Here is a 26175-nt window from a genome sequence, read left to right on the forward strand (position 1 = left end):
CTCACAGTTGCTTCCCTTCAGAAGCTGTAATATCTGTCTGTCTGTTTGTCTTTCTGTTAGGCACGCCTGGCCTGCGTGTGCAGAGACACTCGTATGTCAACAGAACATCAAGTGTTACAGTCTGTTCTCTGACAAGACATGCACAAGGAGGTGAAAGGTGAGATCAGACATACAGTACACAACAAAGACTGAAGTACGCAGTATGCTGAGGCAGTGGAGTCTTTATGGTTCTACGGTACATACCTGTAAAAGTTGAGATGGTGGGATTGCACCATTTGTTTCCTGGCACCATGCAACCATATGCTCGGGAAAGAAATTCTATTGGTAAGTGAGAAAGGGAAGGTTGTGGGTAAAAGGAAAATCAGAAGGATGGAAGTGGAACGACCAAGAGACATTCAATGAATCCCTTTTCCCAAATGAAAATGAAGAAAAACATTCAACAAAACTTTTCAATCTAGTTTCAACCTGTTTCTTAAATAAGTACATTTAGGGACAGTTTCCCAGACCCTGGTTTAGCCTTTCTGAGTCCAGGACAGTTATAGCCACCAGTCTAACAGTGTTATCACAATCTGTTTATTTTTTTGAGTGTGAGTGGGTACATTACTATAAAGTGAGGGAAGGATGATTTTCCTGGGTAATATGCAACATTTAACAAGCACAACCAAACATTCGCCACTCATTTAAGAAATGCATTGCTTGTAAACAAAAAATAACATCCAGGCTGTTTAGCTTGATGTAACCGTTTACACATGTAGAGAATATAAATAGGACAAGGAAAAACTCTGCATGCGAGCTCTGGGATTCTTTGGAAACAAATGAACAAAAAAACAACCTACCAAGGGATTTCTGAAGAATTCATATTTGGCATAGTTCTTCCTGAACAGAAATCTGCCCTCGCTGGTCATGGATGCCTGCACTTGTACCACTAGCTCATGGTCCTCCAAGTACCTCTCTGTCGAGAGAGAGAGAGAGAGAGAGAGAGAGAGAGAATGAGCTAGTTACCAAATGGAAGCCTACAATAAGGACACAATATAACATGTATTTAACAAGAAAAAGTTTTAATTTTAATTTCCTGAACATTGCGTGTATAAGGCAAACGATGAAAGAACAAGCAGTTCAGCCTATGAACCCCACCCCCACACACACACACCCATCCTCACCCATAACCCACTCCCCGCCTACTCTGCCCACCCCCTCTCCCAAACCCTCCAACCCACACACCCCTTATCTTATCCAAAACTTGCAGACAAATCAGCATTTTCTTACTATATTCCAGGTCAGTTCCATTTCAATTCCAGTCAATTCAGGAAGTACACTGAAATTCCAATTATTTTCACTGCTTTTCAAAGATGAACATTTGGAATTGGAATTTGGTTTACTTTCTGAAATGACTGGAATTGACCCCAACCCTGCTATATTCCTCTTCCCCCCATCCTGTCAATGTCTTGAGCATACATGCACTCCCCCCTCTCTCAAACAATTAGTGGGGCTATGCTGCTATGCTATACAGGCCCTGCTGTCTGCCTGGACCACTGACCCTGCCTGGCCCCTGCTCTCTCTCAGGAACACATGTTTCACATCCAACTGTGGAAGCAGGATTCCTAAATAGATTTTGGCAGCAGGAAAGGAGACACTGGGGACTGGAGAGGAAGGGCCCAGGCTTTCTTGGACAAGCAGTAAGACTCTCTCACTCATTAAGAGAGAGAGAAAGAGGAAATAGACAATGTGGACGTTTTCAGAACCTATGTGTGTAGTTTCATACTGATGTTGCAACCTGGTTGGATTCCAGTCCACTTATATCCCAATAAATGGAGAGCCAATCCAGTACCTCCTCTACCTTTTCTTTTACTGAGGCTCTTTGGTGAGTCACTTCCTCTCTGACCATGAGTCAGTCAAGCCCCTGACTCACTAGCTTAAAGTCTGTAGAGGTTGTAACCCTTTGTGGGGGAAGCTGAGGGAGGGTCATTGGCCATTATTCTTATCAGCTATTCTATTCACCCGATGACTGACAGTGGCCTTCTCTCGCTCTCTCTCTCTCTTTCTTTCTCTAAGGAAACACCCCCACTGATTGTGGGGTTGTCTTTCAACTATCTCCTGACCCATTCTGAAGAGAAGAGATGACTCAGTAATGACAGACGCGTTAGCCTTCTTCATACCAGGGAGTCAGGGACCCCGTCTCCATTTTGGATCTGTGTGTCTCCCTGTCTTTCCTAGTTTCCTCCTTAGTGAGGGGATTGGGAGCGAGGTTGGGAAAGCAACATATCTAATTGGCTGGATGTCATTCTTATACAACAAGGCCCATCTGGACAAGCCTGGTCAGATTAAGGAGCAATTAGGAAGAGTGACCTTGCCTTGCCTCTAGTGGACTGGACTCACCATAGAGAGCCTGCCCTAGCTCCATTCAGGCAGCTTCTAAAAGGTCAGATCAGCCCTGGTTCCTTTTACAACGAATGGAGGTTGCGTACAAATGGCACCTTATAGTGCAATATAGTGCCTTGTACATCACTGTAAGAAGAAAGTACCATTTGAGATGCACAAAAGTCTGTAGAATTTTGCCATTGTAGAGGGATGAAGTTATACTTCATGGGGCGGCAGGGTAGCCTAGTGGTTAGAGCGTTGGACTAGTAACCGAAAGGTTGCCTGTTCAAATCCCAGAGCTGACAAGGTACAAATCTGTCATTCTGCCCCTGAACAGGCAGTTAACCCACTGTTCCTAGGCCGTCATTGAAAATAATAATTTGTTCTTAATTAACTGACTTTCCTAGTTAAATAAAGGTAAAATACATTTTTAAAATACTGGTTATCCCCACGGTTTTGGCAGCGCTGACACCAAACCAATCAGAACAGATCATGTGACGAAATTAAATGAAATACATGCAATAAAATGCTAATTGATTACTTAAAAATCATACAATGTGATTTTCTGGATTTCTGTCTTGTTCTCCCCACTGTATAAAACCTATAAAATGACTGAAAATAATACTGCATATAATTGTTACCCTTTATGTTGTGCGTCCATATTGGGTAGCCTACATTTCAGTGTTTAGGCCTAAACGTTCCCAGAAATACAGTACTTTCATTTTACCCATCTGCTATAATGAAGATATAAGCCCAGACACAACTTGTGTTTTATAATTGCTCGTTTCTTAGGGGGTTGAAGTTTGGAGCATTCAGTTTCTCAGAACTCTTAACAAATCACTGCAATGCCGCCACATTAAGCATTCCACGTCTTGACTTACACAACCTAATATCAATTCATCTAACATTCAGTGAGACGAGCGTTATCCTGTTCAGCTATGGTATAAGCCCAAATTAAAGTTCCCGTACAAATGTTGACTAGCATGGGGGTGACTAGATATACAGTAACTAGAGGCAAGGTACCTGTATGATCCAGTGATCGCTACTCCTGGTCTAGAATTAGATAATAAAGAACATCTCTTACCATATTATTATCATATTACTACCATATTATTACACGTGACCATATTATGGTACATTCTTATCTCCAACTGTAAGGGACCGTATATCCGTTCTCAGGTACGGTAACAAACTACGGTTTGGGAGAGTGATGTCAGGAGGGTTCCCGTTGTCTCAGACTGCATCTCAAATGGCACCCTATTCCCTACATAGTGAACTTCCTCTAACAGGGCCCATAGCGCTCTGGTCAAAAGCAGTGCACTATATAAGGTGCCATATACACCAGACTCTGAAACCGTCTAAAAGACTAAGAGCAGGCACAGACAGGCAGCTAACGACTGTTAACCAAAATAATGATATACAAGAGAAAATATAGGCTATAGATATAGGCTATCTATTATTTACGATGACTCTTGGTTTCCATAATGAGACCTCTGTTGACTTTAACATGAGCAGGAGAACATGTTCATTATCCAGTTGGCTTCTCACAGAGCGAGGGCAGAGGGGGGAGGGAGCGCTAGGCTATGTCCTGCCAGCCAGCCTGCCCACCAGCCCACCCATCCAGCACATCAGGTTGCCACTTACCTAGTCCGAGGAGAGGGTGATGCTCAACAAGTGCCCAACTGTTGTCGTCCACACAATGGCTTTTGTACACGAGGAGCTGGCAAAGATCTCTTGCAGTCATGTCGGCTGGTATTTCCACTACTTTCCCCATGCCGTCCTCGCTGAAAATTTTTATAATCTAAAAGAGGAATGAAAAGGCCCTTTCATGTTAGAACTATTCCCAGACACAACCTCGTAGGCAGACAGACATAATTCAGATAGATGAGGCGCATAGTTCAAGCGTAGACAGGCATAGTTTTACATAGAAAGCACAACTAGATAGCTCAACATTTGCAATATAGTACCAAGAGCTAATTTACTTTAATTCATAACCATGCATGTTTGATGAGCATACGAGACATATACAATCCATTCTCACTGGCAGCGGTTTGTGGGAAAATATAGGTTATAAAAACATAAATGTGACACTCATCAGAATCATACTTCAAGCTTAAATACTAAGGGGACTGTTTTAGTCCTTCAATCCACACCACCTGTTTCCATAGAGATTATCCACTACCAGAATTAGGCACAAAGATAATGCATAGAAAGACACTGTATAGAAATATACTGTATAGAAAGACACGGTATAGAAAGATACTGTATAGAAAGATAATGTGTAGAAAAATAGTTTATAGAACGATACAGTATAGAACAAGATACTGTATAGAAAGATACTGAAATATACTATATAGAAAGATACTGTATAGAGGAATATAGTGCATTAATAGAAAGAATGGATAAAAACCCTGATAAATCCCCGTCTGAGCACAGATCCTATTTCCTCTGGTTCTCCCAAGGAGATTTTAGTAGGAATTTAGCTTTCTTAGCTTTCCCACTTAGGCTACAGTACGCACACTTTGAACATGATGTCTTATAAAAATACATTCGCATTCCCTTCTCCAGCTATAGCTTCAACAAATCCAAAGCCTTACAACAGATCACATCTTCTTTCGACAGGAAAGGAAAAAACTATTTCTCCTTTCAAGGGGGCTTCGATTCAGTCTGAGCCTCTCCAATATTCCCTCCTTGCTCGTCATATCTTTAAAAAAATACAAATTATCTTCGAACTTTATAGAGTATACTTTGACCCTCATCTCAGCTAACCTTTATCAGACTTCAGAGAAAAAGGGAAAAGCGGTTAAATATGTCTCTAAGAGCTTACCTCTACGGCCTGTAATAGGCAGCAGTCCGGAGAGCACGATGGCATTTTTGGAGTGAGCCTGCCTCCGCACAGAACACACACAAATGAACAACCCTCTCCACAACTTGGTCGAAAAAAAGACTGTAGTACAGCACAGTTCCTTACTCTCTGTCAGCGACTGCCTGTTATGGGACCTGTCACATAATCTCCTCTCCTCTGCCTAGTGCAGGACAAAGCAAGCAGATGGCACTATTTCCAGTCCGGCTAGCTGACAACTTCCCTCTGCATCCCTCACAAAGGGTTACAGCCATGGGCTTTTAGGTAGTGAATCAAACCACACTTCCTTAACCAATCATAGGGCTCGCTCAGGCTGATGTAATCATTCCCACACAGACACACACTCACAGACCTCTCTCTCTCTCTCTCTCTCTCTTACACGCACACTCACATACACAGACGCACAGTCATGCACAGACAGTCAACTTTATCAGGCTGCAGCTCTGAATAGCTTTCAGATTCTTTTTGAGTAAAAGTGAAAATGATCATTTAAGAGGGGTGTGGGGCAGAGCGAAAGAAGCCTTTGTTTTAACCTCCCAACATGTTCTGAAGTTTCAAGTGAGGGCTTGTTTCTTTTCTATTTTCTCTCCGTGGTACAGCTTTGAACTTTGCAGTCAGAAATCTCTCTCACGACAGAGCAAGGCTCATTACGGGATAAATTAAACAAACCTGAGTACTTGAACTTCTTGTTGGCCTCCCCTCGAGTCTAGCTTCATGCCAAAATTCTTTCTCTCAAAAGACCAAAACCCGGAAACTTAGTGTTTTCACTATTCCGTTCACCCACCAACCCCCTTTTGTTTTGTTTTACTTCAGATACTTAATACCCCACTGACTGGACTGGACTGACAAAGGCTCTGCCCCACCCTGTCTGGAGTAGACATTTAGCCAATGTCCTTTCAACATCCTCACATCTCATTGGGTCAATATCTATATACAAACACTATGCTGAAGGAGGATAATGGGAGGTCTTAAATAACAGTTCCCTTCCTTCCAGTGTAGGAAGCAGGAAGCAGCCATAGTGGCCAGGGAGGATGATTTAGGGTTTCACTACTATTGCCATGTTCAAAACAACTGGGAACTCGAAACTGGGAAATCTCTGACTTCCGACTTCAGTGCATTCAAGACAACTGGGAATTCCAAGTCGGGAACTCAGGCCTCTTCCTAGAGCTCCGGCTTGCCGACCTGAAGATCACTGACGTTACGATTCAACCTCAATTTTCTTTCAGGGTTTCCAGTTGTCTTGAAAGCATCATAAAGCCTTAAAGAGAGTTGGGCTATGGCAGGGGAGGGGAGAACTAGAGAAAGAGTCCCATGCCAATAAAGCCCCTTAAATTGAAATTGAATCGAGAGGGTGAGAAAGAAGAAAGAGACGGACAAGTAGAGAGGGGAAAAGATGGTGAAATATGAGAGATCGATGGAGGAAAAGAAAGAGACAGATAAGTAGAGGAAGAGATAGTGAAAGAGCGAGGGAGAGAAATAGTGAAGGAGAAAGAGAGCAGATACACAGAGACAGACAATAGTGAGAGAGGTGGGAGAGAGAACAAGAAAGAGAGAAAGAGAGAGAAAAGAAGAGACAAAAGAATGTTATGTGATAGTAGTAAGTAGTAGTAGGGCTATGTGTAGTGTACATGCCACTATACTAGGCTTCCAGTAGTCCCTGCAGCCACACCCCTCTCCTCATTGACTTATCACTACCTCACTACTGGCCTGCCTGGTGAATCAGTGGGGAAAACCCCATGTCACATACCTACCATGCTGAACCACAACAGGACACACTACCACTGCCAGCAGCTAACACTCCTTATGTGGAATGAGATAGCACAACCAGCCCTACACCACTACGCCTATTACATCACTGTTACATCATATTATTATCCTAGAATACATACTGTACTGGATATTATGAGGAGAGGAGTCACGTGCTTTGACATGTGTGCAGAGGAGTCAACAAGTACACACTTCAGGGGGTAGAGAATTGGAGCACATGGTCCTAACTTAACCGAACAAGAGCAGGAACATAACCTCTCAACCTCTAAGTGAAAAATGTTTCAATCCAACATTGCATCCCAATGTGATGAAAGGAACAGAAAGACATTCAAGTGAGTGATGAGGACTGAGGAGACACGGCACACTTCCTTGACCTACTCCACTTCTTTTTTCTAAAAGAGAAAAGATTTCCTTGTGTGTGAGGTGATAAAGAGAGAGGGGGGGAAGAAAGAGTGAGGGGGATGGAGGGAGGGGAGAAAGAGAGGGAAAATGAAAGGGAGGAAGGGGAAGAGAGGGGAGGGAGAAAGAGAGAGGCAGAGAAGGAAAGAGAAAGACAGGGAGAGAGAGAAAGAGGGAGGGGGAGGGAGAGAGAGCGAGCTGGGTTGTCTTCCGGTTCTTTCTGAACACTATTCTCATTCAGTGGTGGGCCTCCAGGATGACTCAGGACTTGTGATGTAATTACCCAGGGACAAGCTGCTGAGAGCCCCAAGCTACACACACACACACACACAGGCAATGTCCCTCTTCAGCCACTCTCATTCTCTCATAAACACACACACACACACATGCAATGTCACACACACATTAGTGCATTAAAAGCACAACATTTACATCAGGGATTGTGTTAAAAACTCTAGATTACTGGTCAATACTGGTTACTAGCCTCTTAGGGTCGGTATAATATGGACTGCAGTATAAATCTATAAGGTTGTGGTGACATCAGGTCCTCTCTACTTATATCCCACACCGGAAAGGAATGGTGAAGTAATATAGAGGGGCACCACTGAATAGGTTTTACCATGCTAAGTACTGTAAATGGTGCCAATTGGGACTCATGCAATTGGGTTCTTCAGTAGGCAGGCTACAGTGGGGTAGTAGTGGTCATTCCATATAATTAGAATACGTAGAACATAGTGCACCTATGAGTTTACCAGTGAAATTGCCAAAGTTAGAGGATCCAATACTATTCTGTTCATTCTATTTCTATGAGTAATTCTTCTGATGGAAACATCTGACCTGATCTCTTTGAGAGGCATTTTATATTTAATATTTAATATAGCCTACTGTACCAGGCGATATAACAACATTTTATTGGCTATGACATAAGAGGCAAAGAATAAGTGGTGGAACCAATTGAATAGGGCTGTGACGATAACAGTATCTCAATATTTCCATGGCAAAAATGAAAACACGAACCAGACCAAACTATTTGGATCTTTAAAATCCTGCTGTATGTAATACATTGTGTGCTATAGCTTTGTTTCCAACATTAGGGTTGCTTTTCTAAGGAAGTTTGTATTTTGTTTCCTTGCCACGACACTGACGAGTATCGTGATACTGGTATCTTCCCGGACATACAATTGAATACCTTAAATCTTATACATAAGAAAAAGTTCAATTAAATCTCTAAGGAGGCGGTTCTAAATCTAGTGCTTCTCTGTAGGCTAACTCCATTATCTCCCTAAATTATTAAAAACCAAAACCAAAGAAGTGGCTCGACTCTCTGATCCCCCAAAAGAACAGCCATTGATTAAACCGTGTTGGCTAGCGGTCGACTGAGTGGTGGTCTCGCCCCCTCTCTGCAACCCACCAACAAACCAGTCCCGTTTACAAGTACCTCTTTAATGAAGCCAAATGTACTGTGTGGTCTCTGAACTGCAGTGGCCATTGACATCCACTAATGAGAATGTGAGACAAAACCTTGTGGAATAAAGACAATAGACTTTCAGAGGAGCTTGCCATGTCCTGAGATGCACTCGCTGCCTGCAGTCTGCTCGCCCAGGGGGAAGTGCTGGGCTGAGTCGGCCTGTAAAGGGAAGGCTACGTAAATACTGCTGACTCATGAGGTGGACATGAACCAATCCTTGTTGTCAAATTAGGATTTATCCAGGCTCACTATAGAAGAAAAATGACCAAAACTTTGGCCAAGGACTAAAATGGGGGCTTTCAGATGCACAATAACAAGTCATGTACAATGCACTCTCCATCCCACGCAGTTAGTGAGCTAGGTACAGAACAATAAAATGACAGAATATATAATACAGATGATTTGTAAGGTTTTGAAATACTATCCTTGTCTCAGGATGGTAAGTTGGTGGTTGACGATATCCCTCTAGTGGTGTGAGGGCTGTGCTTTGGCAAAGTGGGTGGGGTTATATCCTTCCTGTTTGGCCCTGTATCATCGGATGGTGCCACAGTGTCTCCTGACCCCTCCTGTCTCAGCCTCCAGTATTTATGCTGCAGTAGTTTATGTGTCGGGGGGCTAGGGTCAGTTTGTTAAATCTGGAGTACTTCTCCTGTCTTATCCGGTGTCCTGTGTGAATCTAAGTATGCTCTCTCTAATTCTCTCTCTTTCTTTCTCTCTCTCGGAGGACCTGAGCCCAAGGACCATGCCTCAGGACTACCTGGCATGATGACTCCTTGCTGTCCCCAGTCCACCTGGCCGTGCTGCTGCTCCAGTTTAAACTGTTCTGCCTGCGGCTATGGAATCCTGACCTGTTCACTGGACGTGCTACCTGTCCCAGACCTGCTGTTTTCAACTCTCTAGAGACAGCAGGAGTGGTAGAGATACTCTTAATGATTGGCTATGAAAAGCAAACTGACATCTCCACCCGGCACAGCCAGAAGAGAACTGTCCACCCCTCATAGCCAGGGCGGCAGGGTCGCCTAGTGGTTAGAGTGTTGGACTAGTAACCGGAAGGTTGCAAGTTCAAACCCCCGAGCTGACAAGGTACACATCTGTCGTTCTGCAGGCAGTTAACCCACTGTTCCTAGGCCGTCATTGAAAATAAGAATTTGTTCTTAACTGACTTGCCTAGTTAAATAAAGGTAAAATAAAATTGCCAAAACCTCTTCCTAAGTTTTGGCCTTTCTAGGGAGTTTTTCCTTCCTTTTTCTTCACCTGCATTGCATGCTGTTTGGGGTTTTAGGCTGGGTTTCTGTACAGCACTTTGAGATATCAGCTGATGTACAAAGGGCTATATAAATACATTTGATTTGATTTGATCATGCACGTTCAGCAGATGCTGGGGCCAGTTAAAACAGTACTTTTATACTTTCAGAAGTGGAGAGATGTGGATGAACTAACGCCATACTGTGGTTAACATCTAGGCCACAGTGACTACTCATCCCCATCGAACTCCCACATGCAAACCACCCAGCTCATGGCTGAAACTCAACCCTATCCCATTGATATAACAAAAGTTAGCAATGGGAGTACAGAGTACAGTACAGGGCAGCCCAGTCAAAGACAGTCAGTCTATTGGCTCAAAGGGCATGATGAAAAAACGACTCTCTTTGGAAAACAAAGTTTAGGTTATAATAAGTTATAATATATGACTAACCGTATACATTTCATTTTTTTCCCGGTGGTTCCAGATATCAGCATATGTTCCAAAAATGCAGAACAACTTGACTCATTAACTAAAACTCAACAAGCTACCATTATGGAACCCACCCCCAAAACCAAACAATCCCTCAGTTCCTTAGCCACCAGAACAAACCACAAGCAAAAAGACCCACGGTTGGTGTCTATATATAGATCAAATAGAGGCTGATCCATCAGCTCTGTGCATTCCTCTGGGAAGAATCCCCCCTGAGCAGAGCCTGGAGCTCCCATACCTCCTCCCTGCCACACACATCCCATCGGCCCCTGCCTCCAACCCCAACAATTCCCTTTGAATGGCCGAGATCTTTCCCTGCGGCTCCCTACTGAGATCAATCCAGAGAGGAGCCAAATATTTCTCCAATAAGAGCAGACTGGTTAATTGCACAGCAGGGGCCTGGGTAGCACCCTTTCAGGCCACCGCACCGCAGATCATTGTCCCCTTACGGGACTCAGGGACTGCCAATGGGCACTCACAAAAGGATGACATCATTCAATTTTGACTACACAATAAAATCAGCCGCCCGCAAGCTGCACTCACTGTACTTCTACTTGCACTGTTCACCCAAGCTGTAAGGCCAGGCAAAGGCCAGCTAGCTGCTGGTGGTGACACACACACACACACACACACACACACACACACACACACACACACACACACACACACACACACACACACACACACACACACACACACACACACACACACACACACACACACACACACACACGGTACCAGCTCACTCAGACTCAATAATGCTCTGCTCTGGTACAGGCCTACTACAATACAAGAAGTCAGCAGCATAATCCGTTTATTAAATTAAAGGTGAGTGCTGAGAAACGGTGAGAGAGATTTGATTTCAGAGATTTAACATAGCTGTACATTGTGTTCCAGTATAATTAGGTGTTTCTGGAGAGAACGCGAGATCAGGCCCCATTCCAATGGCGCTGCTCTGCTCTCTACTATGGACGTACAGTCATTACTGCTATTTGAATTAAGCCAGTTGTCTTTCTGCATTTCCTCCAATGGTTGCCTTTTCAAAATTGAACAAGTTAGAGATTAATTGAATGTATATGCTGAGAGTGTGGGAGTATTGTTGCATCTCTTTTTTCCTGTTTACAGAAAGCACTTTCCTTGTGTCTCCATCTCTCACTCTCTCCCCCTTTCTTTCCCCCTCTCTTTTCCCTCCTCTCTCTGTGAACACAAGTTCCACTTGAGAGAAATCTGAGCTGTCCTACTTTCCTGTATGAGAGAGAGTTGAGGGAGAGGCAGAGAGAGATAGAGTTGAGAGAGAGGGAGGAAGAGAAACAGCAGGGCAGAGAGAAAAGCAGAAAGTTGAGAGTGAGAGTTGAGAGTGAGAGAAGCTGTCCTCTTCTCAGTTTAGAGAGCAAGAGAGTTGTGACGGAGAGAGGCCTGCTCTGCCCTGCAGTGGAGGATTCCATGCAGTCACCATGACCTACATGAGTCCAGCTGAAGCTTTGCGGGCCCGCTGAGACACTCTACTCGGGCCAGATGAACTAACAGCTTGCAGCAACACATTCCACCCTGTCAAGCCTCCATCCTGGACACAGAGCAGGGCAGTTCACATTCCCTCCAGTAAAGTCATGCAATGATGAATCAACTGCTCTTTTACATTTACATTTACTCACACGTTCAATATAGGCTAAACACACACTATATATAGATGGCTATTGTATCATTTTCTCAGACTAAAACTGTGACATATGCAGATAGTAAACAGTAGCAGCAGTATATGTGAATCAAAACATTTAGTGCAGAAAGGGTCAATGTAGATAGTTAAATTGTTAACCAAATGATACCCGGACTAACTATTTAGCAGTCTTATGGCTTGGGGTGGCTTGAGTCTGACAATTTTTAGGGCCTTCCTCTGATACTGCATGGTATAGAGGTCCTGGATGGCAGGGAGCTCGGCACCAGTGATGTACTGGGCAGTATGCACTACCCTCTGTAGCGCCTTCCGGTCGGATGCCAAGCAGTTGCCATAGCAAGCAGTGATGCAGCCAGTCAAGATGCTCTCAATGGTGCAGTTGCAGAACTTTTTGAGGATCTGAGAGCCCATGCCAAATCTTTTCAGCCTCCTGAGGGGAAGAGGCGTTGTCGTGCCCTCTTCACAACTGTGTTGGTGTGTTTGGATCATGATAGATCCTTAGTGATGTGGACACAGAGGAACTTGAAGCTCTCGACCCGCTCTACTACAGCGGGGGCGAACGGGGGGCGTGCTCGGCTCTCCACGGTCAGCTCCTTTGTCTTCCTGATGTTGAGGGAGAGGTTGTTGCATTCCTATAGGCTGTCTCATCATTGTCGGTGATCAAGCCTACCACCGTCGTGTCGCCAAACTTAGTGATAATGTTGCAAGTCATGCGTGGACACACAATCATAGGTGAACAGGGAGTCCAGGAGGGGACTAAGCACACACCCCTGAGGGGCCACGTGTTGAGGGTTAGTGTGGCGGATGTGTTGTCTCCCCTCACCCCCTCGGGCGACCCGTCAGGAAGTCTAGGATCCTGTTGCAGAGGGAGGTGTTCAGTCCCAGGGTCCTAAGCTTAGTGATGAGAGAAAAAAATCGACCCACGGTTGAATCTAGTTGATGATCCCTGTGCTATAGTAATGAACAGGCCTGTACTAAGTGAGGGAATGGTTATGGCTTGTAAAGCTAACATGACACGGCTAACCAGAGTATCGTCTAGCAGTCTCAAAATAAGAGACATAAAACACAAAGGAACATGAAGGTGTCGACCTATAACCTTCCATTCTTATTTACGTAATAAAGAAAAGAACAGCACAAATCAACCAAGGCATTTAGCAGCATGAAGAAAATCCACTTTTATGTCAACTTCCCTCATAGAAGTTGAGTTAGCGCTTGCCTATGAGTGACCCAACATCGCCTGTACATACATGTTGACCATTTGACCTCATCAGCACATAGAAAATGGGTTTATTACTTAGTTTCACCTGTGACCTGACAGGCTCAGTGTACAGAGTGAGGGACCTTAATGTCCTTCACCCAATGTGGGACCACAGCCAGAGAGTTTGTCCAGGTAAGCTTACATCATAGCAGTTAGCATAGCCTATACTAGCATGGTCTAGCATAGACTAGCCCCTCAAATTCATATCTGGACTTTAAAGCATATCATTCTTCCCCCCTAATCTGGGACTGATTTAAACCTGGGACACCATGTTGGTGCAATTAATTATCAGGTACATAGAACAGAAAACCAGCAGTCGTCTAGCTTGACAACTCACACTAAATTATTCCGCTGCTCTGTCGTTTGCTACATACTTTAGTCTGAGACTGTCATCATTTAAATAGTTTGTGGTGACGAGGAGCGTTACAAAAAAACAACGTCATCATTGATTGGATCATCTCTAACCAATCAGAGTATCAAAGCCAATTACGAATTTACAAACCGTGTTCTGGCTCAGGCCCAACCGATCGGTTTCTGGACCAATCAGAGACGAACGGGGAGGGACTCATTGCAGAAAATAAATGAACATCCATAGGCGTGGCATAACGTTTGGCTGAAGCAGTAGTCCGGACCTCGGGTAAGATTTAAATACCCTTTGCCTAGCCTAATATAGCGTAGCACAGCGTCTCTCGGTTCCCCAGAACGTAACACACAAAGCAGGACAAGCCAGGGCTGTCGATAAAACAGTCACAGATATTTGTCACGGTATGACTGGTGCACTGGCCAAGTAATCCAAGCAGCAGGTCGAGGCTTGTCTTGCTGGGTAAGTGGAGGGTTAAAAATGGCCTGACACATGAGATGTTCCAGAATAAACCACAAGCTCCCTGGCACGCCTCCAACAAGCATTTGTTAACAACACAGTTGCAATTTGTATCTCAAGAGTGCTGCCAGTCAGCGTGCAACACATAGATACACACAGATACGCTGGCTTTGCGGACACACACGTACACACACACACGTATGCAGGCACCAATTTAAGACCTGCAAGTGAACAGCATACTTACTTCACCCACACAATGTCATTAGATACTCAGCTACAGTACAGCAGCCTCTCCTCTCCAGTACCTCTGCCTGCAACGTGCCTCAATTAATTAAATTGAACCCAAACAATTCTCTTTGGGAGGTTGAGAAAGATCTCGTCAGAGCCGAGCCAGCTGAAAGTCCTAAAAGCAGTTGCAGGAGGAATGTTCTCTCCCAGCAGCAGCACAGAACGCCAAGTGCTGACTGGTCCCTTGTAATCCTTCTATGTTCCATTTGGGAACATTCTTTGGGAAGGAGAAACAATAAGCATGCATTGCTTCAATACACGGGGCTCTGAACAATTATGGGCCGTGATTACATGATACTTTGCCTAAGTTCTAAATGGGACTCTAAATGGGACTATTCCCTACATAGTGCACAACTTTTCTTTCTATGGGCCCTGATCAAAAGTAGTGCGCTTTTTAGGAAATAGGGTGCCATTTGGCCTGTCCACTAAGTCAGCCCGCTGTGGGATCTGGGATGTGCTGCTTCACTCTTGGTGTGGTTTAAGAGCCTGTTAAAACAGACTCCCTCTAGTCTAGAAGCAAGGCAGCACATTTCTGGCACTGGTCACTTTGATCTCCAACTCAGCGCTGCAGAACACATTAACCTGAAATTGTGTTCCAACGCAATTAACCTAAACACTCAGACGAGCCAACATCAGCAAAATACCAACATGTTATTTACAGTGGAAAAAGGTGAACTCTGACCCAAACTCGGGCATTCCTGAATCCCCAGCAGCCAAGTATGATGCTCAGGTGATAGAATGCTGCACATCCCTACTAACATGTAGTGAGTTTACTGTGACATTGATGAGTGGCCCCATATGCTCTGCCATGGAATTTACAACATTTACAATTATGCACATTATATTAATGCTATGTTCTAATTAGCCAATTATTACAGTCCATACACAGCCATTACTGTTCATGTGAATCCAAGCAATGTGAATGACATTAAGTGGAGACTCCTTTCGCAATGTCAAGTTCACCCACTATGCCACCAATATCAAGTTCTCCCACTATGCTACCAATGTCAAGTTCACCCACTATGCCACCAATGTCAAGTTCACCCACTATGCCACCAATATCAAGTTCTCCCACTATGCCACCAATATCAAGTTCTCCCACTATGCCACCAATATCAAGTTCTCCCACTATGCCACCAATATCAAGTTCTCCCACTATGCCACCAATATCAAGTTCTCCCACTATGCCACCAATATCAAGTTCTCCCACTATGCCACCAATATCAAGTTCTCCCACTATGCCACCAATATCAAGTTCTCCCACTATGCCACCAATGTCAAGTTCTCCCACTATGCCACCAATGTCAAGTTCTCCCACTATGCCACCAATGTCAAGTTCTCCCACTATGCCACCAATGTCAAGTTCTCCCACTATGCCACCAATGTCAAGTTCTCCCACTATGCCACCAATGTCAAGTTCACCCACTATGCCACCAATGTCAAGTTCTCCCACTATGCCACCAATGTCAAGTTCTCCCACTATGCCACCAATGTCAAGTTCACCCACTATGCCACCAATGTCAAGTTCTCCCACTATGCCACCAATATCAAGTTCTCCCACTATGCCACCAATATCAAGTTTCTATGCCACCAATGTCAAGTTCACCCACTATGCCACCAATGTCAACTATGCCACCAATGTCAAGTTCACCCACTATGTCAAGTTCACCCACTATGCCACCAATGTCAAGTTCACCCTCTATGCCACCACCAATGTCAAGTTCACCCACTATGCCACCAATATCAAGTTCTCCCACTATGTCAAGTTCACCCACTGCCACCAATATGCCACCAATGTCAAGTTCTCCCACTATGCCACCAATGTCAAGTTCTCCCACTATGCCACCAATATCAAGTTCACCCACTATGCCACCAATGTCAAGTTCTCCCACTATGCCACCAATATCAAGTTCTCCCACTATGCCACCAATGTCAAGTTCACCCACTATGCCACCAATGTCAAGTTCACCCACTATGCCACCAATATCAAGTTCTCCCACTATGCCACCAATGTCAAGTTCACCCACTATGCCACCAATATCAAGTTCTCCCACTGCCACCAATATCAAGTTCTCCCACTATGCCACCAATGTCAAGTTCACCCACTATGCCACCAATGTCAAGTTCACCCTCTATGCCACCAATGTCAAGTTCACCCACTATGCCACCAATATCAAGTTCTCCCACCAATATGCCACCAATGTTCACCCACTATGCCACCAATATCAAGTTCACCCACTATGCCACCAATGTCAAGTTCTCCCACTATGCCACCAATCAAGTTCACCCTCTATGCCACCAATTCTCACCAATGTCAAGTTCTCCCACTATGCCACCAATATCAAGTTCTATGCCACCAATATCCACTATGCCACCAATGTCAAGTTCTCCCACTATGCCATGCCCAATATCAAGTTCTCCCACTATGCCACCAATGTCAAGTTCTCCCACTATGCCACCAATATCATGTCAAGTTCTCCCACTATGCCACCAATGTCAAGTTCACCCACTATGCCACCAATGTCAAGTTCACCCACTATGCCACCAATGTCAAGTTCTCCCACTATGCCACCAATGTCAAGTTCACCCACTATGCCACCAATGTCAAGTTCACCCACTATGCCACCAATGTCTATGCCACCAATGTCAAGTTCTCCCACTATGCCACCAATATCAAGTTCACCCTCTATGCCACCAATATCAAGTTCACCCTCTATGCCACCAATATCAAGTTCACCCTCTATGCCACCAATGTCAAGTTCACCCACTATGCCACCAATATCAAGTTCTATGCCACCAATATCAAGTTCACCCCTCTATGCCACCAATGTCAAGTTCTCCCCTATGCCACCAATATCAAGTTCTCCCACTATGCCACCAATAGTTCACCCTCTACGCCACCAATGTTCTCCCACTATGCCACCAATATCAAGTTCTCCCACTATGCCACCAATATCAAGCCACTATGCCACCAATATCAAGTTCACCCACTATGCCACCAATGTCAAGTTCTCTATGCCACTATGCCACCAATATCAAGTTCACCCTCTATGCCACCAATATCAAGTTCACCCTCTATGCCACCAATGTCAAGTTCTCCCACTATGCCACCAATATCAAGTTCTCCCACTATGCCACCAATATCAAGTTCACCCACTATGCCACCAATGTCAAGTTCTCCCACTATGCCACCAATATCAAGTTCTCCCACTATGCCACCAATGCCACCAATTCTCACCCACTATGCCACCAATATCAAGTTCTCCCACTATGCCACCAATATCAAGTTCTCCCACTATGCCACCAATGTCAAGTTCTCCCACTATGCCACCAATTCAAGTTCTATGCCACCAATATCAAGTTCTCCCCTATGCCACCAATGTCAAGTTCACCCACTATGCCACCAATGTCAAGTTCACCCACTATGCCACCAATATCAAGTTCTCCCAATATCAAGTTCTCCCACTACTCAATGCCACCAATGTCAAGTTCACCCACTATGCCACCAATGTCAAGTTCTCCCACTATGCCACCAATGTCAAGTTCACCCACTATGCCACCAATGTCAAGTTCACCCACTATGCCACCAATATCAAGTTCTCCCACTATGCCACCAATATCAAGTTCACCCTCTATGCCACCAATATCAAGTTCACCCTCTATGCCACCAATATCAAGTTCACCCTCTATGCCACCAATGTCAAGTTCACCCACTATGCCACCAATATCAAGTTCACCCTCTATGCCACCAATATCAAGTTCACCCCTCTATGCCACCAATATCAAGTTCACCCTCTATGCCACCAATATGCCACCAATGTCAAGTTCTCCCACTATGCCACCAATATCAAGTTCTCCCACTATGCCACCAATATCAAGTTCACCCTCTATGCCACCAATGTCAAGTTCTCCCTATGCCACCAATATCAAGCCACCAATATCAAGTTCTCCCACTATGCCACCAATATCAAGTTCTCCCACTATGCCACCAATATCAAGTTCTCCCACTATGCCACCAATGTCAAGTTCACCCACTATGCCACCAATATCAAGTTCTCCCACTATGCCACCAATGTCAAGTTCACCCACTATGCCACCAATGTCAAGTTCACCCTCTATGCCACCAATATCAAGTTCTCCCACTATGCCACCAATGTCAAGTTCACCCACTATGCCACCAATATCAAGTTCTCCCACTATGCCACCAATGTCAAGTTCACCCACTATGCCACCAATGTCAAGTTCACCCTCTATGCCACCAATATCAAGTTCACCCTCTATGCCACCAATGTCAAGTTCACCCTCTATGCCACCAATATCAAGTTCACCCTCTATGCCACCAATGTCAAGTTCACCCTCTATGCCACCAATATCAAGTTCACCCTCTATGCCACCAATGTCAAGTTCACCCTCTATGCCACCAATGTCAAGTTCACCCTCTATGCCACCAATATCAAGTTCACCCTCTATGCCACCAATATCAAGTTCACCCTCTATGCCACCAATGTCAAGTTCACCCTCTATGCCACCAATGTCAAGTTCACCCTCTATGCCACCAATGTCAAGTTCACCCACTATGCCACCAATGTCAAGTTCACCCTCTATGCCACCAATATCAAGTTCTCCCTCTATGCCACCAATGTCAAGTTCACCCTCTATGCCACCAATGTCAAGTTCACCCTCTATGCCACCAACGTCTAGTTCACCCACTATGCCACCAACGTCTAGTTCACCCACTATGCCACCAACGTCTAGTTCACCCACAATGCCACCAATGTCAAGTTCTCCCAGTATGTCACCAATGTCACTCACTAACTAAGTGGCTGCTTTTCCAAGCCTCTTACCTCACCATGTGTAAATATGCATCGCTACAGTAAGGAGCTCAGAGGCTATTAACCATATTGCTCGTCTCTCTCTCCACACACTCCTACTCCGCTTCTCCTTTCAGCGTGTGTGCCAGCTGCTGAGTTCACAGAAACATTTCAAAGGATAAAGCGTTGCACACAAGGGAAGAGGCGGAGAGAGGGGATGGGAGCGGGAGGGGAACCTGTGTCACCGGTGTGTCAACATAACAACAGTCTAATAGAAACAGAAAGGAGGCTAAGCTAAGGAGGACTAGGCACCAGGCATGACAGTGCAGTTTATTAACCCAGTAATAGAGCTGCAGCACAGTTGTGTCGCTGGCGTGCTTAGACTTGTCCCTGATGGTGTGTGGTATGGGCTAGAACCCAGAGTCTGACTGCATGGTGATGGATGCCCTTGGACTCTGTGCTGTGAGAGCCAGTTATGTGGTTCGCATCCATCCTGCTGCCTCTTAGGACTGATGACTTACTACAGAGCAGACATGACAGACAGAGACGGACAGACAGACAGGACTGGGACGGAGGGCGCTCAAGGTACAGACAGTACATTCAGATCTGCAGCTTCTGTCCAACCAATGCCAACCCATGGACAACTCACATCAGATCAGCATACGTCCACTAATTACAGAGATCATTGTGTCCAGATCAGTTGAAGACACAACACTAGGGACAGTGTGTCCAGGTCAGTCAGGCGGGCAGCATCAGGATCAGTTAGTATAGTGACTACTGGTTGGTCAAGACCCTCCATCTTCAGCCCAGTTAACAGATCATGAAAGACCCTACGCCACCAGGGTTGTCAAAACCAGCCAGTGAACATCCGTCCGTCCAGAACGAAACAAGTCAGTTATTTGTTAACACTACCATTTAAGAGCACAGCTAGGGTGAGACACAGAGAGAGTGAGAGAGAGAGCTAGGTCATTGACTGATACTTTGGGGGGAGGCAAATGAAAATCATATAGGCATCGTGTAACAGACTGCGCAGTGATCCCTGACAGGCCAGCCGGCAGCGCAGCGTTCGCATGCCTCCGATGCGCGGGGGCTGGGGAAGAGGAATGAGAGCCTGTCAGAAAGCGCCCAGAGGTTGGAAAATTCTGTAAACAGCTAAACTTCTCACCGGCCCTACTCCGCCAGCCAGCCAGGCCTCCAGGGTCGGCATGCAGGCAGGCAGAAAGATGGACGTACAGACAGAGCCGATTCTAGAGGGCAGACACTGCATGCTGGGAGAGAAAAGCAGAGCCAGCTGTGGAGCAGGGCTCATCTCTATGACCCTCAGCCTCACACACACACACACACACACACACACACACACACACACACACACACACACACACACACACACACACACACACACACACACACACACACACACACACACACACACACACACACACACACACACACACACACACACACACACACTATGCAAAGGTTTTTAGGCAACATGCCTTTATCTCAGTATAGTGGGCCAATCCCAAGCCGGAAAACCATGCTTTAGAACTGCTTTACAAACACTGCATGTTCTAGCCAAAGGTACATAGAACCAAATAAATATATGCTTATTTTCCATCTCCACATCCCTGCATCTACAGACTACAGCTCATGCTGCCAGTTCTTACAGAACAGGCCTGGGTTCAAATAGTACGTGTCTTCTGTCAAATACTTTAATTGAGCCTGTCTGAAGTGCCAGATTGGCGTGGCTTGCATTTTCCACGGGTTCCATTGAACCAGGCAAGCTCTATCAAGCAGCTGAAAGTATTTGAAAAGAAAATGAATACACTTTGAACCCAGAGTCTGCTAATACAGGCTCTGATCCCCAGAGCCATAAAAGTCAAGTCAGGATTAGCCAGGGACATATTTATTCAAAATATACATCCCTTTTACAGTAATCTTGGCTCTGCTATAGTAATGACTAAGAGTGACTCTCTTCCAGCAAAGAGTTCACCGCATCCTTCCCATTTCTTTCAACTGGGGGTAGTCGGCGTTGGCAATGGCATGGTCCCCAACCGAACATTTAAACGCCGTCCTCTTGGCCGCAGAAACAAAATGTTGCCGTTTTAAAGCTAGTTTCCTGCAATTCTACACATTTTGCCATGGCTTATGTCATGTTCTTATGTTATCTGAGTGACTCAAACATTATTAAAAAATCTATGGGGACCCATGACATGACATTTTTTGAATTTTAGATTCTCCCTGTCTAGTTTTTATTTTGGTGATTGTAGTTCTCAAAGATGATCTCATTTAAAAACATATAGCTCCATTACCTTTTCTACATACTTTATATCTTGTTTTAGTCGTTTAAGTTTACACTGAAAACTTTTTAACATCCTGAAAATGTGTTTTTAATAAAACTAAAAAACATATAAAATACCTGTCACGCCCTGGCCATAGAGAGGATTTTATTCTCTATTTTGGTTAGTCCAGGGTGTGACGAGGGTGGGCATTCTATGTTCATTTTCTATGTTTTGTATTTCTTTGTTGTTTGGCCGGGTGTGGTTCTCAATCAGTCTATCGTTGTCTCTGATTGAGAACCATACTTAGGTAGCTTTTTCCCACTGGGTTTTTGTGGGTAGTTGTTTTCTGTTTTTGTCTCTGCACCAGACAGAACTGTTTTGGTTATTCCCTTTGTTATTTTTGTATTTAGTGTTCAGTGTCAATAAAATAACATGAACACATTGCGCTTTGGTCCTCACCTTCTTCCACCAACAGCCGTTACAGTACCATTCAATTTGTAAGTCGCTCTGGATAAGAGCGTCTGCTAAATGACTTAAATGTAATGTTAAATGCATTCAGAAGTTTGGACACAACTACTCATTCAAGGGTTTTTCTTTTACTATTTTCTATATTGTAGAATAATAGTGAAGACATCAAAACTATGGAATAATGTAGTAACAAAAAACACGTTAAACAAATCAAAATATACTTTAGATTTTAGATTCTTCAAAGTAGCCACCCTTTGCCTTGATGACAGCTTTGCACACTCTTGGCATTCTGGCATCCAGCTTCAGGAGGAATGCTTTTCCAATAATTTTCTTAAACCTTTATTTAACTAGGCAAGTCAGTTAAGAACAAATTCTTATTTTCAATGATGGCCTAGGAACAGTGGGTTAACTGCCTGTTCAGGGGCAGAACGACAGAATTGTACCTTGTCAGCTCGGGGATTTGAACTTGCAACCTTTCGGTTACTAGTCCAACACTCTAACTAACCACTAGGCTACCCTGCCGCCCCAATAGTCTTGAAGAAGTTCCCACATATGCTGAGCACTTGTTGGCTGCTTTTCCTTCACTCTGTGGTCAAACTTATCCCAAACCATTTCAATTGGGTTGAAGTCGGGTGATTGTGGAGGCCAGGTCATCTAATGCAGCACTCCATCACCTTCATTCTTGGTCAAATAACCCTTACACCAGATGGGATGGCGTATCGCTGCAGAATGCTGTGGTAGCCATACTGGTTAAGTGTGCCTTGAATTCTAAATAAATCACAGTCACCAGCAAAGCACCTCCTCCTCCTTGCTTCACGGTGGGAACCACACATGCAGAGAATCTGTTCACCTCCTCTGTGTCTAACAAAGACACGGCGGTTGGAACCAAAAATCTAAAATAATCAGACCAAAGGTGTTTCTTGGCCCAAGCAATTATGTTCTTCTTAATGGTGCCCTTTAGTAGTCTGTTACTGGAACTCTGTGAAGCATTTATTTGGGCTACAATCTAAGGTGCAGTTAACACTAATGAACTTACTTCTCCTCTGCAGCAGAGGTAACTCTGTGTCTTCCTTTCCTGTGGCGGTTCTCATGAAAGACCGTTTTAATATTGCGCTTGACGGTTTTTACGACTGCACTTGAAGAATCTTTCAAAGTTATGGAAATGTTCCAGATTGACTGACCTTCATGACTTAAAGTAATTATGGACTGTCGTTTCTCTTTATACTTATTTTAGCTGTTCTTGCCATAATATGGACTTGGTCTTTTACCAAACATCTTCTGTATCCCACCCCTACCATGTCACAACTCAACTGATTAAACGCATTAAGAAGGAAATAAATCCCACAAATTAACTTTTAACAAGGCACACCTGTTAATTTAAATGCATTCCATGTGACTACCTCATGAAGCTGGTTGAGAGAATGCCAAGAGTGTGCAAATGTGAAATTAAGGCAAATGGTGGCTACTTTGAATAATCTAAATCTATTTTGATTGACTAAACACGTTTTTGGTTACTACATGGTTCCATGTATTATTTCATAGTTTTGATGTCTTCACTATTATTCTACAATGCAGAAAATAGTAAAACTAAAGAAAAACCCTTGAATGAGTAGGTGTGTCCAAACTTTTGACTGGTACTGTATTTTGGAGTGGCGGCAACGATTCAGCAGAGGCAACCTGCCACTGCTAAATGGATATAAGGGAAACACTGATTCTGATGAGAGATAATGACCGTGGGAGAAATAAACCAAACTGCTGTGGTACTGTAGGATGTACGACACCATACTTTAGTGGCCATTTTCAAGAACAATCTTCATGGTTAGCTAAGCTATCATAGTAAGGAGTGAAGAGAAGGGTCTCTGACTTACGTATGTGCCTGAGGGCTGACACGGAGGTAAGGACCCAGGGCTGAGGACAGGAGAGCCGGAGAGCTCGGGAAAGGGGTTGGGGATGGCTGGCAGAGAGGACGTCCGGAGCTGCTGCTCTTCTTCCTGCAGTCTCCTGAGAATCACAACATTCAGGGATGGACATTAACAAAGTGGGGGACAGACACACACAGACAGACTGAAAAAGCTGTTATGAAGTAGATGAATGCAGATCATGAGAACACGAGGACAGTCTCCCCTAATATAAACCCAATGCTTTGTGGCTGAGTATGAATAATGAATAATCCACGGTTTCACAGTGAGTGAGACTGCTGTCGAGCCGGGGCCTCATGCCCATTACTCTCTGATCACTGCACTGTGAGCTTATTCTTTCTGCCACACCACAGGAAGACTGCCAGCGTTTGAGGAGCTACTAATTACATGCAATATTCATCAAACCATTATTTCATGCAGTTTCTAGAGGAAAGTGCCCATTTCATGACCTGCTGCAAGAGCAACAGCCTGTTCCTTCACTGTCTGCCTGTAAATAAGAAACCGACTAGGGCTGTGCCCCCAATGGCATCCTATTATTCCAATTATAGTGCATTGCTTTTGACCTGGTCAAAAGTAGTACACTATGTAGGGAATATGATGCCATTTGGGATGCAACCCCTGACTGTCAATCAGAAAGAGACTAGAGTTTGGCTTGGCTTTATCAGATGACTAGCATCTGAAGTGAACTGCAGCAGCCAGGCAGATAGCCATCATTAGCATCTCTCTACACGTTCTCCAAACCCAGGCGGGGAGGGGAGTTCAAAAGGAGAAGTGTTTGATGCAGTTCCATGTGAGGCAGGAGCAGGGTGCTATTCGGAGGTCAGGACTGAATAATAAACTGAACCGTATCATTTCAAGCTGACAGAATGCACCAACGATACATCTCATTACCAGCCAGTGCCAAACTTTCTCTAGGGATCCAAAATAATGGATGCTATAACTCTGACAGACCATTTTAGATTTCATTAAGACCAGAGGTGAATAAAAGTTCCTCTCAGCTTATGGGAGCAGTTGACACCCGGTTTCTAGAATTAAAGAGAATTTTAACTTGGTCTCCCCCTCTGCTAAACTATGTTAGGACAAGGGGAAAGTGATGGAGAGAATGGGTCACACAGAGATTGCAGATAGGCAAAACTATGAACTATAATAAGCATATATACCTGTCCTCACAGAGCATACTGAGAACTTGTTTAGATGTACATTGTTTAGATGTACATTGTTTAGATGGACCATGAGAACATGGTCCCTTGTTTAGATGTACATTGTTTAAATGGACCATGATAACATGGTCCCTTGTTTCTGTACAGCACTTTGTGACATCAGCTGATGTAAGAAGGGCTTTATAAATACATTTGATTGATTGATAGAGGACTTTTATCTATCAGGTGTGGGTGTGTTGTGTGTGGGTGCTCACCAACAGCATGCCAGACACAGAACTGTGTCCAGTAAGTGCTGTGTGTGTGTGTGTGTGTGTGTGTGTGTGTGTGTGTGTGTGTGTGTGTGTGTGTGTGTGTGTGTGTGTGTGTGTGTGTGTGTGTGTGTGTGTGTGCGTGTGTGTGTGTGTGTTCGTGTTCGTGCCAACACAGTAGACATACCTGACGGCGAGGATGTGCATGGGCTGGGAGCGTCGGAGTCTCTGTTTGGGGGAGGTGGGGCTGTGCTGCAGCTCGCTGGCGGAGGTGTGGGTGTGGGGGGGCATGGGGGCACTGCGGTGGTGGTTGCGGTGCACATGCACCTGGCCGTTGTGCTGCAGGAGGGGAACCGACTCAGACTGCACGCTGCTGCATGTGGAGTACAGGCTCTCGAACGAGGAGTTCATGTCATTCACCAGCGCCTCCAGGTCCACATCATCTTCTGTAGGGGGAGGAGGGAGAGAGAGACAGGAGAGAGAGAGAGTCTGTGTGTGTGTGATATTCAGAGACAGACACAAAGTGCGTGTGTGTGTGTGTGTGTGTGTGTGTGTGTGTGTGTGTGTGTGTGTGTGTGTGTGTGTGTGTGTGTGTGTGTGTGTGTGTGTGTGTGTTATATCATATGCACATCCCAAACATCTCTACGGCACCAGGTTGA

The 26175-nt window shown here is 44.7% G+C and overlaps 1 protein-coding gene across 7 annotated transcripts in view; it reads right to left on the minus strand.

Annotated features, from left to right (window-relative positions):
* The window catches only part of LOC118367718 (growth factor receptor-bound protein 10-like), a 90080-nt gene that overhangs the window by 10069 nt on the left and 53836 nt on the right, over window positions 1-26175 (minus strand). For 6 of the 7 annotated variants that reach the window (XM_052494457.1, XM_052494456.1, XM_052494461.1 and 3 more), the window contains 5 exons: window positions 25704-25962; window positions 24058-24190; window positions 4003-4159; window positions 837-952; window positions 244-318 (listed from right to left, as the gene is read on the minus strand). In XM_052494457.1, coding sequence (XP_052350417.1) covers window positions 244-318; window positions 837-952; window positions 4003-4159; window positions 24058-24190; window positions 25704-25962 — 740 coding nt within the window. Of the gene's footprint in view, window positions 1-243; window positions 319-836; window positions 953-4002; window positions 4160-5185; window positions 5533-24057; window positions 24191-25703; window positions 25963-26175 lie in introns of those variants that run through there. The other variant, XM_035751331.2, reaches the window with a different exon arrangement.

Source organism: Oncorhynchus keta, chromosome 34 (assembly GCF_023373465.1).
Source record: "Oncorhynchus keta strain PuntledgeMale-10-30-2019 chromosome 34, Oket_V2, whole genome shotgun sequence".
Lineage (NCBI taxonomy): Eukaryota > Metazoa > Chordata > Actinopteri > Salmoniformes > Salmonidae > Oncorhynchus > Oncorhynchus keta.